The sequence below is a fragment of the Armigeres subalbatus genome, chromosome 3, assembly GCF_024139115.2.
Source record: "Armigeres subalbatus isolate Guangzhou_Male chromosome 3, GZ_Asu_2, whole genome shotgun sequence".
Taxonomy (NCBI): Eukaryota; Metazoa; Arthropoda; class Insecta; order Diptera; family Culicidae; genus Armigeres; species Armigeres subalbatus.
This window is the reverse complement of record NC_085141.1, coordinates 267,839,033-267,857,426: the sequence shown is the minus strand read 5'-3', so window position 1 is coordinate 267,857,426 and position 18,394 is coordinate 267,839,033. Positions and strand designations below refer to the sequence as shown.

Sequence of the window (18,394 nt, the reverse complement as noted above, 5' to 3'; positions counted from 1 at the left end):
TGCTCGAGGAGGACTTGCAAGCACTCGGAGTATTCGAGAGACGGGTGCTTAGGACCATCTTTGGCGGTGTGCAAGAAGACGGTGTGTGGCGAAGAATGAACCATGAGCTCGCCCAACTCTACGGCGAACCCAGTATCCAGAAGGTAGCTAAAGCCGGAAGGGTACGATGGGCAGGACATGTTGCAAGAATGCCGGACAGCAATCCTGCAAAGATGGTGTTCGCTTCCGATCCGGCAGGTACGAGACGGCGTGGAGCGCAGCGAGCGAGATGGGCAGACCAGGTGCAGAACGACTTGGCGAGCGTGGGGCGTATCCGAGGATGGAGAGATGCGACCTCGAACCGTGTATTGTGGCGTCAAATTGTTGATTCAGTGTTATCTGTTTAGATGTTAACTAAATAAATGAATGAATGTGACATATCTTGTCTGAATCTTGTCATGAAATTCTTCTATAGGGCACTGCACGGACTGCGCTTTGTCTCTTTCTCACTGCAAAGAAATTAGAAAACTACAAGGCCAGTCAATATCAAAATTGATGAAGAACGAAAGAGAAAGAGATTTTTCCGTGCAGTGCCCTATATTTCCGATATTTCCGCAGAAACGGCAGAAACTTTCTCCCAATTTTTGCCGATAAATTTTGCCTAATTTCTCCAGTTAAATTGTTTTCTCCTATATAAATATAAGGCAATAAAAGGAAATTAGAGCAATTAACGTTGATTGAATTAAAAAATATATATACATTCAAAATATAGAACAACACATTAGAATATAAATTTAGAAAATTGATAAATTTTGAAAGAAAAATGCGTTCCGTAATATTTGAATGAAACCTTTTGCTAAAATTAGAAATGCTTTTTCTCACCGTGTGCGCAGCAGCAGCTGCAAAAGAAGGCGTCAGCCAAGTTTTCACACGAATTATTTTGTCGGTAAATAGTAAGATAAAGTGCAAATTTGCTAACTTTTTACATGTTGCTTTTAAAATAGTGACTCATTGAAGACATAGCAAGTAAATGTGCGACAAATAGTGCCCTGAATGTTCCAAATATTTCGTTTTTCAGAATCGATTTTTTGCGTTGCAAAGTAAAATTTGACGCATCCAAATGACAGCTTCGTCCCCGTTTAGCGTTGTGCGAATGTAGTAGTGAGATTCTTCGATCAGCTGTGCGAGTGCAACGGTTGAGCAAACTTGTGTTGGAATCGTGGCAAACAACACTGATTGTAAACAAAAGTGTCTGGGCGGCTCTCGAATTTCGTTTGTCTTGCTACCCCCGAGAGGTCAACGCAAGGTGCCAACATGGCTGATAAGAGCCTTGCGAAGCGCTTGTCACTCTCATCATCGTCGAAAAATCGAATGGGTCATCCGTCGGCCAGTGGTGGCTTCGCTGGGCTAGGCGTTGGAGGATTACCATCCGGATCGAAGCTTCCCTCGGCCGCCAAAGCACTGGCGTCCGCTGCTAGTGCAGGAGTACCTTCGCCTGGTTCACCAGGCGAAATATCTCTAATTCCATACATCAAAACGTCTGATAACGGAAAAGTGCTGCCAAAATATACAGCGGGTAAGTGAAATGGAAATCTGGGTCAAACTTGTAATACTGAAATATTTATTATGTTTTCAGCATTATCTACTACAACGGAAGATTTGGTTCCAGCGGAAGACTTGGATATGGTTCAGTTGGAACTAGAACTTTTACTTTCTACTGTTGCTTTACGTTATCGGGTATTGAGAAGCGAAATTGACACTATCGATAAGGCAGACGAAAGGCGGGAAAGAAAAGGCAAATTCATAGACAAGGCGCCAAGCTCACCTGGTAAAAAGAAGCGCTTGGATGATAAACAGAAATTCCGTGACAGCACGGGCAAACCTTTTGGCCATCATATAAAAATTCCGAAGATAAAAAATATGTCGTCGTTGATTCCGCCTTCACCGGCTCCGTCTCAGAATACGGACGATAGCAGCGATGCAGTCCCGTTTCTACCAACTAATCATCATATTCAGCACATAATTTCCGATAACGCCAATAACAAGCTAATGCTTTCAAAGAACGATACTCCAAACAAGTTTTGGATGTCGGCCGAACCTTATTGTATGCCAATTACGCATGAAGATTTAAAATTGCTTGATGATTTGCTTGAGGAATATTCGGGACCATTGATTCCACCGATACCGGAATTGGGCCCACATTATAGCACTCAATGGGCTGCGGATGATATCAAAGAGGAACAAGACTCAACTTCTAAGAAAGGAAAGGGACTCACTAATGGTGATATTGGAAAGAAAGAAAAAGTCATGTAAGCTAGGCATCTCGTAGTATCTTTCATAATAAACAATATAATCAATTCATTTTACAGGGGCGAAGGTATCACAGGTCCACTCACGCAACGCTTGGTATCAGCTTTGATGGAGGAAAATTTGCTTCCTGACTGTAACAGCACCAGCAACGAGAACAGCAACAGTAGCTCCGATATAGGTCACAGCAACTCAAGAAGTGCAGTTTCATTGTTGAAGAACGGAATCAGCATTGAGCGCTGTTTGCGTAAAGAATTGATTGAACAGGGAATCCTCGACGATGATGATATGCCCAAAAGTCAGCACGATGATGAAATATTGTCGGAAATTAATCGTGTTCGCACCGAGATTGTCGTAATAGCCGAGCACAATTCGAGCGAAATCCGGAAACTGCAGTCTATGGCAAAGGATGAGATGAAGAGAATCGAGGTTAAAAGGAAACTGGATCGTGTTGACCAAGAGGTACATTCTTATCTAAATTAAAACTCGTACATATGATGATAGGTATTGTATTTTTCAGATAATTGAATGTTACAAAAAAATAATGGCGGCCCGATTGAAGCGTCGTCCGCTGACGAAGCAGGAACGAGACGAAGCTTATCGTCTTGCAGAAGAGCAAAAACGTCTGTCTGATCAGCTTGAATTGATGCCAGTTCATGGACCTTTTGCTGGCAACTAAGTGAATATGCATTTCTGTCAACTTATAACTCTTATAAAATTGTTTATAGAATAATAATTCTTCTCAGCTAATATCGTCGGTTGATACGGTAAATAAATTTTGAATTAAAATATTCTCTCCCATTACCGAATAAGATTATTCTTAATTTATTTGTAAAAGATCATTCTGAGTTTTCATGTCGAACGCACTAATTATAACATTAATGACTACGCTTATGACGGTGAAGATTATGAGTACGTTGTTTAGTATGTCCGATCTTCGATGTTGCTCAACTTTGTTGATATCGAGTACAATTGCCAAAATGATTATCATGACTGCCTGGAAAACCTGCACAGGAGAAAAAAAATAACACTGTGTCTGAGTAATTGTCACGAGATTGTTGCGTCCACCATACCTGGAGAGATATTGAGAGAATCACGAGCGTCAAAAGTAGATGATAGAATTCGTGTGCTTCACCGACTGTGAGAAGATATTTCAACTGGGACGCATTAGCTGTCAACAGGGCCAGGTCCAACATGCCCTGGGCAAAAGACTTCCTCGTGGCGTAGTTGTTCAAATCTAATCGGCCGATGGTTTGAACCTACATAAAGTTGAATTTCTTATAATTGCACTCTGCATGATTATTTGATTACTTACTATATCTCCCAAACTCAAATCTACTTGCTCCGTATTGTTTTCTTCTTTCGAAGACGACTCCTGAGTAGGTCGCTCCATCCTATCTGTTAGATTCGCTGTTGATTCTGATGTCATTATGCACTGTTTTGCTATGATCGATATGAGTAATGAAATAAATTCTAAACCGTATTAACTCTCACGCGCTTTGGAACAGGAGTGCTTCAAACTTTTAACGTTCACTTTTGTCAAATACCCTGAATTGGATTGGTAGTGCTTCCACAAAGGAAGATAAGAATGTTATCAAACAAAACGCAAGATACAATTAGATGGTAGTGCTTTGTTAATATAGGCATACTGATAAGGGAATCTGGAAGACAATGATGGGTATTGCGTCACAGGTTCAGCATCGGACATACCAATGGGAAGCTACACGAAACGGGTGTAGTATGTCCAGACATTTGTAATTGAACCCCTTCGAACCTAGCGTGTAATACCTACGATATAAAGGTTATCATATTTCATGTATCGCTTTCTTATCTATACAAACCATACGTGGATCACTTAGGAGTGTATTTCATCGAGTGAACCTAGCTGGGCTTTGTATACAGTTGGGCTTAAGCTATTAGTACACTCTTTGTCATGATGGACAATATTTGTCTAGGCTGTCTGAAATCCTTGCCGATGTCGCATTAGTCTGCGAGATGCCTGCCTAAACTATGCTATGAACTATGAAAATTTGACGAACAGACAGAGAGTGTACTGTGGGCTTTACTCTATGAGTGTAGAGAGATCAAAGACGGTTGCGGTGCAAAATTGATATGACAAATGTTTATCCATCCGGTCTGTCATATGCTTTAAACTTCAAGAATCTAATCCTACAAATAACTGTAAAATAAAGGAAGATTACCGGAAGAGAAGAAAATCCCTGGTTGATCCACCTAGTGGTAATGGTATCAGTTATCAGAACGTCGGCCCGGGCCACATTCACCTCGAGTTGGGTGATTTGTGCCATTGCCTTTTTGCATAACACACTTCAAGAAATATGGACAGGAGAAAGTTTGGGGGAAGTTTGGAAAAGAAGCTCTTGAGGATGATGATGATGATGATGATATGTACTACCATCTATTGTAGCAAGGCACCTGCCGATAGCACTGGCCATATCTGACAAACGATTGATCATGATTATATTATTGTTTGTATTTCATCAAACTCCTGTATGAAGGGCCAAAAATGGGTGGGGTGGTTCCATAAGCAGATACACTTATGCGAATCCACGGGATGAATAGAGAATCTCCTTCCAGAAGAAAGTTCTTACATACAATATTATAATCTAGCCCTCGTTTCCCAGATTGACCCAATAGATGGGGAGAAGAGCTCGCCCTTTATCCACGAGATGTTAACAACAGGAAGTTGGCGATTCCACTCTTCCTATCCAAATCGCTTCAATCGGGTGCCCTGATGGTTATTTTTTATATGGTATATAATCATATAGTTTCAATATAATTTAGCAAATATATGTATATAATGGAATTCTCTCACCAAGGTTCAATTTGCATGTCCTGGATGAGGGAGGACCTTTCTTCAACACCAGCTAGTTTTTGATTAATGCTGTCTTCAGAGATACCAATAGTTCGTCATAAAATGTCCTGGTTTAAATCAGGGAATATTCATCCTTCTGGTTCACAGATTGAAAAATACACTTCTTGATTTCTGAAAAGATGAAACAAAAAGACGGATGGCAGTATCATACATAATAACATGAGCGTTTTGATTAAAATGAATATGTGTCCTTATTTTTTCTTGTAATGTCCAAAAATTAGAAGAGACTAGTTGACCCGGCAGACGTTGTCCTGCATAGTAGGCGAGAATGTGTGTTCCGAACTGCCCATGCAAAGTTCGCATAGGAATCACAATTTTAGTTTTTCACGGTTTGCTCAACTTTACTCGTAATTTTCGCATTAGGAAATATCATATAAACCCGTCGGAAACTATAACGAATGTTTCTGCTGAAGGAATGAAAAAAATCCATCCAGCCGTTTTCGAGTTATGCGGATACGAACACAGACCATTTCATTTTTATATATAAGATTGGTGTAAAACCTGAATATATCTTGATTACTCATTATAGCTCAAAAATAATCCTACATTTTAACAGAGAGCAATGATTTATTTCTGAATACTCCTGTAGCTTTTTTCCTCTCACGTGTACTAAGTAAACGTAAAGGCTATAGGATTTTTTTGTCAATATTGGTAAAATTAGAATATTTGTCATTAATAGATCGTAGCCCGAGCAGCACAAGACAAAGAAAATTGGTTGCAGCAACTTGATTGTGACTAAATCTGGTCACATAAGAGTAAAAATGCGGCATTTCATAAATATGGGACAAATATTAAAACGGCCAGGCCCACCGTGCAGGCTCGAATTGGGAGATAATTATAAATAAAATTAATAAATAATAATAAAATTCTTATCCGGAGACGAGCCAGCCTAGGGCTGAAAGTCTCCTTAATAAAATATTAAAAAAAAATCAGCACTGAATAACATGATCAACGAAGTGTTTTGAATTCACAAAACGGGAACAGCCGTACCAAATGTTTCACATTTAGGGGTATATGAAAAGGTAGCGATGGAAGTGACATTAGTAAGAAGATTGGGGCATAGGTATTTCTCCCATGTGTCCTGGCACTTATGTCAAGGCTAAAGCGCCATTACTTAATTCTCAAAGCACAAAGTACTACGGAGAAGTTTGGGCAGAATAACATAGTTTCCATTGGTTTTGAACTTGGGGAACTAAGAAGGGAACCTGTTCTTAGACTGTATGTAGTTACTTTATCACTATTCGCTGTAATGCCTACTACCTTAGTGGAAGTAAATGAAAGAAGATGAATTTAATTTCAGATTATTATGACAAAATTACAGTGAGCTTTTATTACTTATATCGACGAGGTAAACAAGTCAGAGAGTACAATTTGTGCAATTAGGGCCGTACACAATTACGATAGTGTATAAAACCCAATCTGGGTTGTGAGTTGTCATTGTTTGCTTCATACAAAATAAAAAAAAATACAAAAACCAATCACAATAACCAGCATTATCAACGACTTACAGAATTACTATTTCAAAATTTAGACATTCAGACAAAAAAACGGCCGATCATCGAAGTAGAATTACTCTCACAATCCGTACAACAAGGGGCAGGTATTTCCGTCTATGGTCTAATTCCCGTCATATGCGCTAGAAGCAATGAAAGCAACGTCCATTTGCTGTAGCTTCATTATAGCATAACATTTCTCCTGAACCTATGTATTGAAACGAATGAGTTATAGCAAAAAAAGTGTCTATTTCATTGGTTTCTGAAACTATGACGGAAATTAAAACGCAGCGGAAAATACCTGTCGTATCCCTATCAATCAAATCTTGAAAATCGTGCGCAGTTTTTATATAATAATAATGAAGCGCTATACAGCTCCCCACTACTAAAATCGGGTCCAAAAAACACGTCGCAAAAAACATTGTAGTTCCCGAGCCGAATACTGCTGCACATGGTAATAATGATAAGGGAAAATAGCATCATGTGCTGTAGGGATGGAGCTATGCTAAAGATAGCATTAAATGATTTCATGTCTCCTTATAAAACTTAAACTTTTTAAGGAAAGAATTCACATAAAGTCATACACACACATATACATACTTATTTCATATAGTTCGTCAAGATATAAAATGATATGGTTGGATCTCACCGGAGTAATTGTCTATAACACAGGCTCCGGACATTCCATGTCTCATTCGGTGTAGACAATTGTAACCTATGTTCGCACCTTCCAATGATCTTCAACTTCCACTAATCTTGAAACATCAATACTTCGCCAGGATAAAAGTTCCAGTAATTTTCCAGGGGAATAGAACTATTGTATAGTCTGTTGCGTAATGGAAAATATTCGATCTTCAAGTATTGCGTTTGCGGGACCAGTGCATTAAACAAATTTCACTAATAATCGTGGTCCGCTTCGTTTGGTGAGAACTTGTTTCCACTTAATTCTTAACCATTTTTTTCTGGAAAAGAAGCTCTTGAGGAGGTCATATAATGCATAAGCATACAAAAGCTTATAGCTCCTTACCACAAAGGGGTAATGAACAGCAGAATGCTATGAAGGTTCAGGTTTCTGGAATAAATTGTACTAACCAAATGTTAAGAAAAACAATTGCGCATAAACTGCGCAGATATCAGATGATAAGAAGTTCCATAACCGGAATATTCAATGCGTTGAATATTTGCCATGTGATAGTTGAGTCGGCAGTGACCTTTCAAAACTTTGACTAAGTACCTACAAATCTATTTAGACAGATTAGCTAAAGAATCGAAAATTACAAAAAATCAAAAAGTGAAGCGACTGAAGCGTCCGAAAGCAAGATGGATCCTTTTGCCAGACGAAGTGGTATTAAACGGACGCCCCATATAGGTCACCAGGGGCAGGCGACAGAGAGGAGCATAGTATGGTAGACGTAGAGGAAACGCCAGTCGAGATCAAAATGGAATGCGCCACTCTGACCAAGTACAATTTCTTCTTCTTATTGGCATTACATCCCCACACTGGGACAGAGCCGCCTCGCAGCTTAGTGTTCATTAAGCACTTCCACAGTTATTAACTGCGAGGTTTCTAAGCCAAGTTACCATTTTTGCATTCGTATATCATGAGGCAAACACGATGATACTTTTATGCCCAGGGAAGTCGAGACAATTTCCAATCCGAAAATTGCCTAGACCGGCACCGGGAATCGAACCCAGCCACCCTCAGCATGGTCTTGCTTTGTAGCTGCGCGTCTTACCGCACGGCTAAGGAGGACCAACCTGTGCGCCGCCGCGCCACGCCGCCGCCGCCGGTGGTTTTACTCGCGCCGCCGCCGCCGACGATTTTGGGTCGGCGCGCCGCCGATCATAATTTTGCCACGCCGATGACTAATCGAAATAAAAAGAATCAATTAGCTTAAGTCGAGTTTAGCCAAGCACGAGACACTGAAAACGGACTTAGGGGTGATCGGGGCAATATGGGCCACCTAAGGAAATCGTTCCGAAAAGCGCTGAAAAGCTCAAAAAAACATCGTTCAAATGTAGTTGACTTATACTAGAGAATGTTACCTTTCATATAACGTCGATGAATGACGAAAAATGCGTTTGGAAATTGTTGGAATGCACTTTTCAAAATGTATTGATTTCAATGTGTGTTCCCGACTATACGGGGCAATATGAGCCACCATTTGGGGCAGTATGGGCCACCCATCCAAAACGTTTATTTAGGCGAAAAAAGTATCGTAATATGAAAGAATATGATATTCCTACAACAGTTGTGAGTATTCCATACCAAATAAAATTAAAAAACCGCGCAACAGCGGACTGAACCGATTTGCCACTCTTCACCGTTTGAACAGCCACATTTCAATTGGCCAATGGTCATTTTTTCTGTTTCAATCGCAGTAATGCGCTGTTGTAATTTTTCCGTAATGAATCTTACATATATGATAATATTCTTGTATTTGACTACTGAAATTTGAACTTGTTCGTATTTTAAGGCCTGATATCTTGCTCTGTGCAGGTATGCCCATATTGCCCCATAGAGACTGGTTTTGGGAAAAAAAAGTTTTATGATAAATTCAGATTTGTATCAATACAAACATGTGTGTACAATACTCAATTTTAATATATCTTTTGATTGTGGTGTATTTTTGACCTGTATTTTAATCAATTTTGTGTCAAAACCTTATTTATAAACTTCAAATCTTATAATAATTTTGCCTATGCAGCGAAAATTTACATTTTCAAGTGTATTTTCATGTTTGAATTGAATTTTAATGCGGTTTTCACGTTGATGCATATGTGTAGCATCCTTTTAAAGATCATATAACTTTTACATGATAAAACTTGTCAATAAGCTCAAAATGAGGGTGGCTCATATTGCCCCGTATGTTCATATTGCCCCTACTACCCCTATACTTGATATCGAAATATGTATCTGTGAAGAAATACAGCGTGGTGGAGTTAATTGGAATAGTACTAAACTAGTCTTATGGCAGTTCATAAATGTCAAAATCTCGTCAAAATTCAATTTCAAATCTACCTCAACCGATGATGTCTCTAAGTCGTTGAATTAATAGGCTGGTTGATTAGTTTGAGAGTTTGAACTTCATCTAGTAGGTATACTGCCGTTCTATGCATGCTTGTACCAAATTTAAAAAACGACAAATTAGAAAATGGCATTTTAAATTGAACACTAATTTTCATTGCTGGCGTATAACCATAATGCAATATAAGATTATTACATCACAGAACCATTCAGAAGACTTAATTTCATTGTAATCATTCTTATATTTCACTCACAAATAGAATTTGGGACAACGATCATGAAAATAGTTTGGCAGGACAGTTATGCCGAGAAATAGAGCACTTATTTTACGGTTTCTACGCATATCAGTCCCGTTCAATGCATGATTTCGTGAATGACTACTGCGATTGACTTACGTCTCCACATGCTTTATCTATGGAAGTGAACCTGCCACGTGGTTGAAGTGATTATGTCGCTTAGAATGAGTATTGTACAAATTGGCCCCATTAAACCAGTGCAACAGGCTAAGATTGCAAGATCTAAACAAAAAATGCTATTTCAATGTGTGTTGCTCCATAAAATAACAGAATCCGCCATAATGATGAATTGAATCACCACGAGACAATTATGCGTAGAAATTAAGCAATGGGACAAATAGACTTGATGTTGTTTTCAATAATTTTCCGAACAAAGTTCGAAATCTGTTAGAGTTTTCTAAAAGTATACATCAAAATAAACTGCTCTATCCAGCTTTCCACGCTCGCCATAATGGCGGCTGCTATAAATATTTCTGACAGTAACTGCTTCCGACGTCGAAGCGTATCCGACGCTGTCGTATCCAAGCAACAATTTACACTTTGTTTATTTATTAATTTCAGTGAAAAAACATTATCTCTACAGTCGGGTTAAAACAATGTCTCCATTTACAGAATATTTTTTATTAATTATTTATTTCGTAGGTTCGGGCGCTTATAAATGATTGATTGGGCGAGAAAAGTAGACAATACTTGGCGAACTGGTTCCGATTGCAGACGACTAAAAACTATACAAAAAAAATATGGCCATTCAGGAGGACTAGGATAAATGCTTCAATTGCTTCAAACTGACGGCAATTTAAACGAATCTCGGTTGCTTCCTTGTTCCGAGTGTACATCCGAAACGGGGTCATCGCAGCTGACTATGCTGTTCTCCTTTTTTAAATCAAGTGAGATTATTTGACAATTTCCAAATATCAGATTTATTGTCTTTAAAAAAATCGCTCTTAACCCACCTCACATCGCTTCTTAATGCTTTGGAAATTGGCGTTGACTCAAATCTGGGAATTTTCTTATATTCCAAACCGAAAAAAAATCAGGCATGAAAATATGGAAGGGGTAACAAGGGTAATAGCACCTCAGCTCAGGGGCAATACAATCCAGTAGTAAACATTCTCGAAAATGAGTCTGAATCACCGCTAAAAACGCTATGAGGTCGTTTTGTTCCGATACCCAGTTTAACCTGATGTCAATAAAAACGTTTATTTCTTGCGACAGCTGGGAGTAAACAGCTTTTTAAACCGAATGAGAAAGAAAATAGTGTGTAATGACTGGATGGGAACTTCGACAAGATTTTAGTAAATACTTCCAAGTTGTGAATTCCTGACTCCTAGAAGTTAACCAGATTTCAGCATAAATCACATTCTTTTATCAGAGACGTACTTTAATCTGAATCTGAAGTGCAATACATCTCAAAGACTACTGACGGACTTCTACAAATTCTTGAAAACATTTCTGAAAATGTCATCATAATTTTGCCACGCCGATGACTAATCGAAATAAAAAGAATCAATTAGCTTAAGTCGAATTTAGCCAAGCACGAGACACTGAAAACGGACTTATACTTGATATCGAAATATGTATCTGTGAAGAAATACAGCGTGGTGGAGTTAATTGGAATAGTACTAAACTAGTCTTATGGCAGTGCAGTTACTGTCAGAAATATTTATACTGTGTTGAACTTAATTAATAATTAAAAAAACACATTAATAAAGATTAAAAAAAAAAGAAATATTTATAGCAGCCGCCATTATGGCGAGCGTGGAAAGCTCGATAGTGAAAAGTCATAAGTTTCATAAGCTTTTGTGGGGCCTAGATGCATGCCCAAAGCGTCCCCATTCTTAAAGGATCTGGCATTGTACAGGAAAATTAATGCAGTTTAGAAATTTCAAGTTAAGTTGCAAATTAGTTATTTTGACAATATTTTTTTTTATTTTGTTTTATAGTTTTTATAGTTTTATTTGTTTTTAGATTTGTGCTATTAAGACAAACAGACTGATTTAGCAAAATAATTAAATCCCAACTGTGAATGCTTTACCGATTTTTTTGTTCCGACTCCCGAGTAAGTGATTTATATTTTGAAATCAATTTCTGAATATAACTGTCAAAACCACTTGCTGAACAGCAAAGCAAATATTGCTGAGCAAATATTACGAGCATCAGTTAAAAACGCTTCTTATTTTCTTACTCACAGCCATTGTAACCCAGAACTGGGGCGTTCTCGCCTCGCTGCATAGTATTTAGTTAAATTATTTAGTTAAAACGTCAGGTATTTTCAAACATTACGAAAATTTAAATTTATTGTCTTGAACTTATTTAATACTGTATTGTAAGAGCCTTATTGCTATATTCCTGGAATTTCTGAGAATATTCGAAGAAGTATCGTTTAAACAATCATTTATGAATTCCTTCGAAAAATACTCCAGAAATTAGTTCAGATAAATCAAGAAATGTATTTGATAATTCCTCCAAACATCAAAAGATTATTTTAGGAATTCTTCCTAAAAGTTGTTTTCGTATTCTTTTGGATATTCCTTACAAAATTTCTCCGAAAATTCCTTAAGAATTTTCATTACGGATTTCTTGAATGCTTTCGGATTTTGGTCCACGAATTCCTACATTCACCTTTGGAGATTCCTTGAGCAATTTCTTTGGAAGTTCTTTAGCAATTCCTGCAGAATTTTCTTAAGGAATTTCTTAAAAAAATGCATTCGTCTTTTTGAGAATTTCTTCGGAAATTTTTCCTTTTGAAATTGTTTCAGCAATTATTTCATGATTCGCTGGAAAAATAAATCTTCTAGATATCCATAAGGAATACATTCAAAATTTGCCTCAGGAATTTGTTCAGAACTTCTTCCAACAATTCCTTTAAATCATTCCGGAACTTCCTGCAGGAATTTCTACGAAAATGCTTTCATCTTCTCGAAAGTCTTTTGGTGTTTGTTGTTTATTTTTGGATTTTTTTTCGAAATTTCAATAAGTAACTACATTGCAAACAACTTCATTTTCAATAAATTTCAAAGGATTTCCTGGAAGATCTCTGGAAGATCGAAAAAAAATCTAAAGAAATCTCGGAGGTTTTTCAAATAATCTTTTAAAGAAGTCCCTGGAGGAATATCCGAAGGAATTCAGGGCGGTATTTTCTTGATTATATAAGAAATAAAATTCTGGAGGATTTTACAAATAAATTTTTGGAGGCGTTTTTTTAAAAGAAATTTGTGTTGGGTTAATGCAAGAATTTCCAAAAAAAAAATTTGGGGGCTTTCTCTTTTGGATTCTCTGAATGGATTTTCGAAAATAATTCCTGAAAGAACTTTTGAGTTTTTGAAGGTAAAATACTTTCCTGAAGAATTCCTAAAAGATCTTCTAGAGGGATCGATAAAGGTATTTTTGAAGGATTCTATGATGGAATTTCCGAAGGAATTCTCAAAGGGAAATACGGAGAAATTCCTAATAGAATTTCAGAGAAAATGCCAACGGGTATTTCTGATGTAATTCCTTACTTTCTTCAAGAATTCCTTTGGAAATTTTCCCAGTAATTTATTCGCAATTTCCTCCAGAGATTCCTTTGAAGATTCGTCCAGGATTCCCTAGGAAATTGCCTCAGAAAGTTCTACAAAAACTCCTCCTGAAACGAATTCCAGAAAGTTCTTCGGAAATTCTTGCGGATAGTCCTTAAAATTTACCTCAGGAATTACGTCAGAATTTCCTCCACGTATTCCTTTGTTTAAAAGAACCTTAGGAAATTCGTTAAGTTTCGTTCTTTAGGAAATTCCTTTGAAAATTTCGTAGGAAATTTCTTTAGGAATTGGGTCCTAAAATGAAGAATCGATATTCGATTTTCTTTAAGGGAACGATGAAGGTAATCATTCTAAACGTGTCAGTTTTTCTTTAGACTCAAAAATCGAAAAGAACATTGTTTAATTTGAAATTGAAAAATAGATGAAAAATGCTTCCTCGACATTTTCGGTCTTGTTTGACGTACGGATTCAAACGCATTAGCAAAACACCGCAGGGCATTTGACTCAACCTTTGACAGTTAAAATATGGGGCTGACGTTGTGGGCTGATTGTTCATTCGTTCTGAAATGTTGCACAGCCCAAAATTTGACTTAAAATGTCTTAAACACAAAAATATTATTTTTACTGATTTAGAATTTTACCAGAATTTTTATAACAACGGTACAAGTATTCTTGACCGATGCACTATCGTTTGCAACCATAAACGAGGTAGGGCTTTAGGACCCAATTGCTTCATAAAATCCTTCTTTCGCAGTTCCCTTAGAAATTCTTTCGGATATACCTTCCGAAAATCATTCGCAAATTTCGACAGAAAATATTTTAGAATTCCTCTAAAAATTCCTTCACAATTTCAATCACAGATTCCATCGGAAATATGTTTAGGCTTTGAAAGTTTTCTTTGGAATTTCTTCGGAAATTAATACGGAGGATTTTTTTAAGAATTCCTTCGGATTTTTTTTTTAAACAATTTTGGAATTTTTTAGAAATTCCCCTAGGGGTGCCTTAGCAAATTCTTTGACAACTTTTCCTCAAATTCCCATAGGAATTCTGTCAGAACTACCTTAAACAATTCCTTGAGAATTTCTACAGCTAATCCTTTGAATTTTTTTTGGTATCTTTAGGAAGAAGTTTTTGGACATTTTCCTCAAGGGTTCTTTCTAAAATTACGTAACGCTAAATTTGGTAATTTTGGACCCCCACCCCTCGTAACACTTTTTGTATGAAAGGTTTATTTTTTTGTATGGATCGTAACGCTCGGCTTGACCCCCTCCCTCCTCATTCAACGTTACGTAATTTGTGAAGGCCCCCAATAGTTCCGTCACAACATTCTCCATTTCTTTTGATTTTTTTCGGAAATCTCTTCAGAAATTTCTTCGGAAATTGCTTTTGGGAACCATTCGGAAATTCATCTAGGTATCTAGGAATTCCCTAGAACATTTTTTCGAAATTTACTGAGAAGATTCTTCCTGATTTTTCTGCGGGAATTCCTTCGGTTCTCTAATGTGAACTATTTTTGAAGTCGGTGCTTCCGGGCAAAATTATAAAATACCTATACATATAATAAGAAACGCCTGCGTGCCCAAACATTTGTTCCTTATGACGAATAAACGAGTCTACATTAAGCAAGCAAACAAGCTAGCTCAGTTTTGTATTTCTTCGGTGTGATTTGTGGGAAGTCAGTCGTGGGATCAATACTGAAGTTGGTCAAGTTCGAACTAAGTATTTTTGCACTAAGTTCTTTCAAAAATTCCTTCAAAAATTTTGTGATGACTTTATAAACTCTTTTCGCTATTCCCTCGGAGAAGCGGGCTTGGTAGTCATATGGCTACTGCTTCTGCCTCATACGCAGGAGGTCGTGGGTTCAATCCCAGGTCCGTTCCATTCTCCTACTTTGTATCTTTCTCTATATTTCTCATGTTCTAGCAATCGCTAGAACTGGAAATGGACTTAATTTTAATTATTGATTAGAACTTCAATCAGTTGCTTTCTCCTATCTATCACATTGGCAGCTCGTTAACCAAGACGGACCTCTGCCTCTCGAACCTAACCCAAAAATTCCAACAAATTCGTGCAGTGCAGAGGTATATTCGGCTTGCAGTGGGCGAGTGATTGCATCATCATTTCCTCCCCCTTCCCTACATTGACTTGCATTCTGACGTGGCAGGCGCCAGTAAGATCTAACAAATGAGATCACCAGTACTTGTACATTGAAGATGTGTGCTATTCCCAAGCAAACATCTGTTGGTTCCCTGTGCAAGAACAGCTGATCTGGTCATAATGGAGTAGCAACTACGAGCAGTCAATCAAGCTCAAGCTCAAGCTCTTTTCGCTATTCCCTCGGAGAGTCCTTTCTGAACCCCTTCGAAGATTTTTCAACAATTTCTTCGGAAATTGTTTTAGGAATTCTTTCGGATACTATTTCATTCCTTAATAAATTTCCGAAATAATACTGGAAAAATATTTTATGGTTTTACCTGTGGTTTTACTAAAGGAATTTCTCAACGAGAACCTTAATGGTTTTTGATAAAATGCCTATATGAGTTTCCTCAGAATTTCTTATAGGATTCTACAAAGGAATTTCTAATGAAACTAATGAAAAAAATCGTAGGAAATTCCAAGAACTTTTTTGGCATATTTTACCAACTTTTGAGGAAAATATTCAATTTGGTTGGTCATCGTGTCCCAATATTACTCAGCCAGAGCTCATTTAAGTTAGTTTGATCATCTATTGAGATTTGTGCATACAAGAACGCGATGTGGGAAGTGGTTTTCATGAGTGGATTCCATCGTGAATGTCCTTCGAGGATTACAGCAGGTGAATGAAATAGCACTATGGAATGTACTGTTTGATGATCGACAAAAATAGAATATTACAATTTTAATCCTCGATTTTCATGCGGGAGATTCGTACCGTGTGATTCAAAACCGCATGAATTCAAAAATCCGCGTTAAAATTGATTTTTTTAGTCATTGATTTTTGCATCCAAGCCGATTCACGCCGCCGCCGCCGCCGATAAAAGCCAACGGCGCGCCGCCGTGACGCCGCCGCCGGGGCAAAAGTGACCACTACGCCGCCGCCGCCGATTATATGACCGGCGCACAGGTCTAGGACCAAGTACAACACATTGAGTAAAAATGAGATATTACCAAATATATATATTATATATATTATTATATATATTATTTTATTATTATATATATTACCAAATTGCACCAAACATCCATGCATTCCCCAAAAAATAGCTCTTTATCAATTGAAAAGATAATTGAAGTGATTCGATAGAAGGCTCGGGTAAGTATAGCTAAATAAAAGGCTCAGGTGCACTAAGAAAAGTAAACAATAATGAATTATTCATTTATTTCATTAACAATTCATAAAAATAGCGCGTTTTTTACCCTTCCTTCGGAAGTGTCTATAATTTCACTTTGTACGCATTACGTAGGTGTGTTACGTATTCATCTATCAATAAATCTTTTGAAATATGAAATAAAATTCACTTTAATATTGAAAATTTAATTATAAGAAATGATATGGAAATATCCCAACATACAATTTAAGCTGAACAAGCTAGTTTTTTAGCTGAAGAAGCTTAATTGCCACCAAACAAGCTCTTCTTCAGCTTCCAATGTTTGTTAGGATGCTTATTTGTTTGATTTGTTTCAAAGAAACAATTGATTTTAATTGAGGAGCATATAGAAGCATGTACAAAAAAATCTTCTCAGAAAAGCAAAAACGTAAAAATGAATTATTGGCAGTGACTGATTTTCTACCCGCCGCTTCCACATCCAGGCGCTATCGTATATGCGCAAATAGCCAGCATGAGTTAACCGCCAGAAATTTGTATGGCGAAAGACATCTAACGCGGGTTTTCTCAAAATTAGGAACTTTTCATGAAAAACTATTTGGTACCGGTTATGTAGGAAGGTGTCCGCTACTACGCCTACCAAATATTTTTTCGATGAAGATGCTTAAGGTGATTATAGAATGAAGCCCGTGGTGAATTTCAAATTCACCACACGTTTATCTACATACATTTCCAAAACCCAAAATCTGGCGTAATAGTTTTCGTACAGTACCGAAACTCAATTCATGATTGTTTAGCATAACTATGCAAACAATCTACCATTATTTCAGCCTCATACGCGTTATGGTTCTTTCATCTCGTGTTCTTGAAAAAAAATATTGGAAAAGCACGTGGTTTACAAAATGGCCGATTTCTGGCTTCATTCTATAATCACCTTAATTTTGAGAAATCGATTCTTAGATGCCTTTCGACATACTGATTTCAGAAAGTTAACTCCTAGTGTGCCGCTGTAAGCACGCTCAAAGCAGGCGATTCATTGAAAGGGATTTCAAAAAAAATCTTCAGTGTTAGGCTAACACAGGCTAACACCACTGGTAACTAGATAGCAAATGTGAGCATGTTTTAAGAAACTGTATGTATGTGTGCGTATGTGTTTTTTTTTTTTTTTACAAGGGATAATGCATTTACACACTAACCCAGTACACGTGCATTGTAGTTGCCAAACTACCACACGGAAGTGTACTGGAGTGTCGGACTCGACCATACCGGTAATACCGACTAAACTCCCTTGGGCTCCACCATCGTTTCCCCCAGGAACTACCTCCCAGTACTACTTCTGGAGGATGGCAGTACTAAACGTACTCGCTCATTCTCGCTCACACAGGCACCCGTCCCATGCGAGTCTGACTTGGGTGCTCGCTCTATCGCACCCTCAAACACACCCTACATACTCTGTTGCACCTCTGCCATGCCGTGTGGGTCTGACTTGTGTGCCCACCCTTCTCATGCCATGTGGGTCTAACTTGTATGCCCACCCAAACCCTTGATTCACGCTCATACACCCCATGCTTGCAC

At 37.8% G+C, this 18,394-nt stretch overlaps 2 protein-coding genes across 4 annotated transcripts; one reads left to right on the top strand and one right to left on the bottom strand.

The window, feature by feature from the left end:
- The first annotated feature begins 816 nt into the window (after positions 1-816).
- On the top strand, positions 817-3,098 carry LOC134224154 (transcriptional adapter 3-like). Of its 3 annotated transcripts, none has more exons than XM_062703434.1 (5): positions 817-932; positions 1,058-1,555; positions 1,616-2,288; positions 2,349-2,748; positions 2,807-3,098. In XM_062703434.1, the coding sequence occupies exons 2-5, from the start codon at positions 1,294-1,296 to the stop codon at positions 2,963-2,965; spliced, it is 1,494 nt and encodes a 497-aa protein (XP_062559418.1). In that variant the 5' UTR covers positions 817-932; positions 1,058-1,293; the 3' UTR covers positions 2,966-3,098. The 3 variants fall into 3 exon arrangements, with proteins under 3 accessions (XP_062559418.1, XP_062559417.1, XP_062559419.1); XM_062703433.1 differs by having other exon boundaries at positions 862-925; XM_062703435.1 differs by having other exon boundaries at positions 885-1,005.
- Positions 2,938-3,843, bottom strand: LOC134224155 (ninjurin-2-like). Its single transcript, XM_062703436.1, has 3 exons — positions 3,602-3,843; positions 3,360-3,545; positions 2,938-3,292 (listed from the first exon to the last, which is right to left on the bottom strand). Exons 1-3 carry the CDS (start codon positions 3,713-3,715, stop codon positions 3,107-3,109), a joined length of 486 nt encoding a protein of 161 aa, XP_062559420.1. The 5' UTR covers positions 3,716-3,843; the 3' UTR covers positions 2,938-3,106.
- Positions 3,844-18,394: the final 14,551 nt, after the last annotated feature.